Source organism: Arachis duranensis, chromosome 7, assembly GCF_000817695.3.
Source record: "Arachis duranensis cultivar V14167 chromosome 7, aradu.V14167.gnm2.J7QH, whole genome shotgun sequence".
NCBI classification, from domain to species: Eukaryota; Viridiplantae; Streptophyta; class Magnoliopsida; order Fabales; family Fabaceae; genus Arachis; species Arachis duranensis.
The window spans coordinates 20,222,209-20,223,202 of record NC_029778.3 but is presented as its reverse complement, the minus strand read 5'-3'; the positions used below and the strand labels follow the sequence as shown (position 1 = coordinate 20,223,202).

The 994-nt window shown below is 32.7% G+C and overlaps 1 protein-coding gene across 1 annotated transcript in view; it reads left to right on the top strand.

Annotated features, from left to right (window-relative positions):
* Window positions 1-311: 311 nt before the first annotated feature.
* The window catches only part of LOC107458200 (D-glycerate 3-kinase, chloroplastic-like), a gene marked incomplete at its 3' end in the record, with an annotated part of 5,130 nt that continues 4,447 nt past the window's right edge, over window positions 312-994 (top strand). Inside the window, exon 1 of the mRNA XM_052251531.1 lies at window positions 312-527. Coding sequence (XP_052107491.1) covers window positions 312-527 — 216 coding nt within the window. The remainder of the gene's footprint in view (window positions 528-994) is intronic.

Below are 994 nucleotides of genomic sequence, written 5' to 3'. Positions count from 1 at the left end.
CAATTTCAAGCTCCAATTATTTATTCACAACCTAATACACATTCATAACACATATGTATCCAATTTAATACTCAAAACTCAAATTCAATGAAAATAAAATAGAATTATCGTATCCTCACCTTACCCAAGCTTCACATAAGCAAGAGTAAACATTTTTTTCAAGCTAATTGGATCCTAAAACATCAGAAATCAAATAAATTTAACATTCCCATTAAAAATTCGAAAATTGGGGGAAAAGAGGCTGAGAGTGATTAAACAAGTTACCGGTAAAACTGTTCTGGTATAAATATAGAGCTCGACGCGGTGGACGCATGGCCGCAAACGATACGGCAATCGGAGCTCGGACGGAGAAGTTATGGGATTTGGAAAGTAACGTAAGGGTTTCGGTGAAGTTTTCGTTCTTCCCTCCCCTGGAAGCTGAAAGCTTCGTTTTTGTTGGAATGAAAGGGACGAAGGGCTTAGGTTCACTTAAAAGGGCTGGTTTGGTTGGATTGACAGCTCGGTTTGGGTCCGGTTCAACCGGTTCGGTCCTTTCGGTCCAATTTTGGACCGTTTTCTTCGAAATTAGTTTTAAAATTCTCGTTTCGATAAGCTCTACCCTAATTTAACATAATATTCACATTTCTAATCTTCCTTATTAAAAACTAATTTATTGACTAATTATCTACTAATTTAACCGGGGTTTACAGGGAGGGATTGTTTTTTTTAATATTATTTTTATTAATTATAAAGGGTAATTTGGTCAAAATAATAAAATTGAAGTAGTAAAAGGAGATTTTATAACGTTTTGTAACGTTGAGGATGATTTTAATAATAAAAAAGGGTCTGGGACGAATTTGATTTTTGTCCCAGACCTTAGAGACGAAAAAATACTTAACCCTAAAATTTAACTAATTAAAATATAAAAGAGAAGATGACATTTTCGTATCTTATGAAATATTTAAATAATATTCTTTTTTTTAAATATACACTATCTTCTTCTATAAGAATTAAA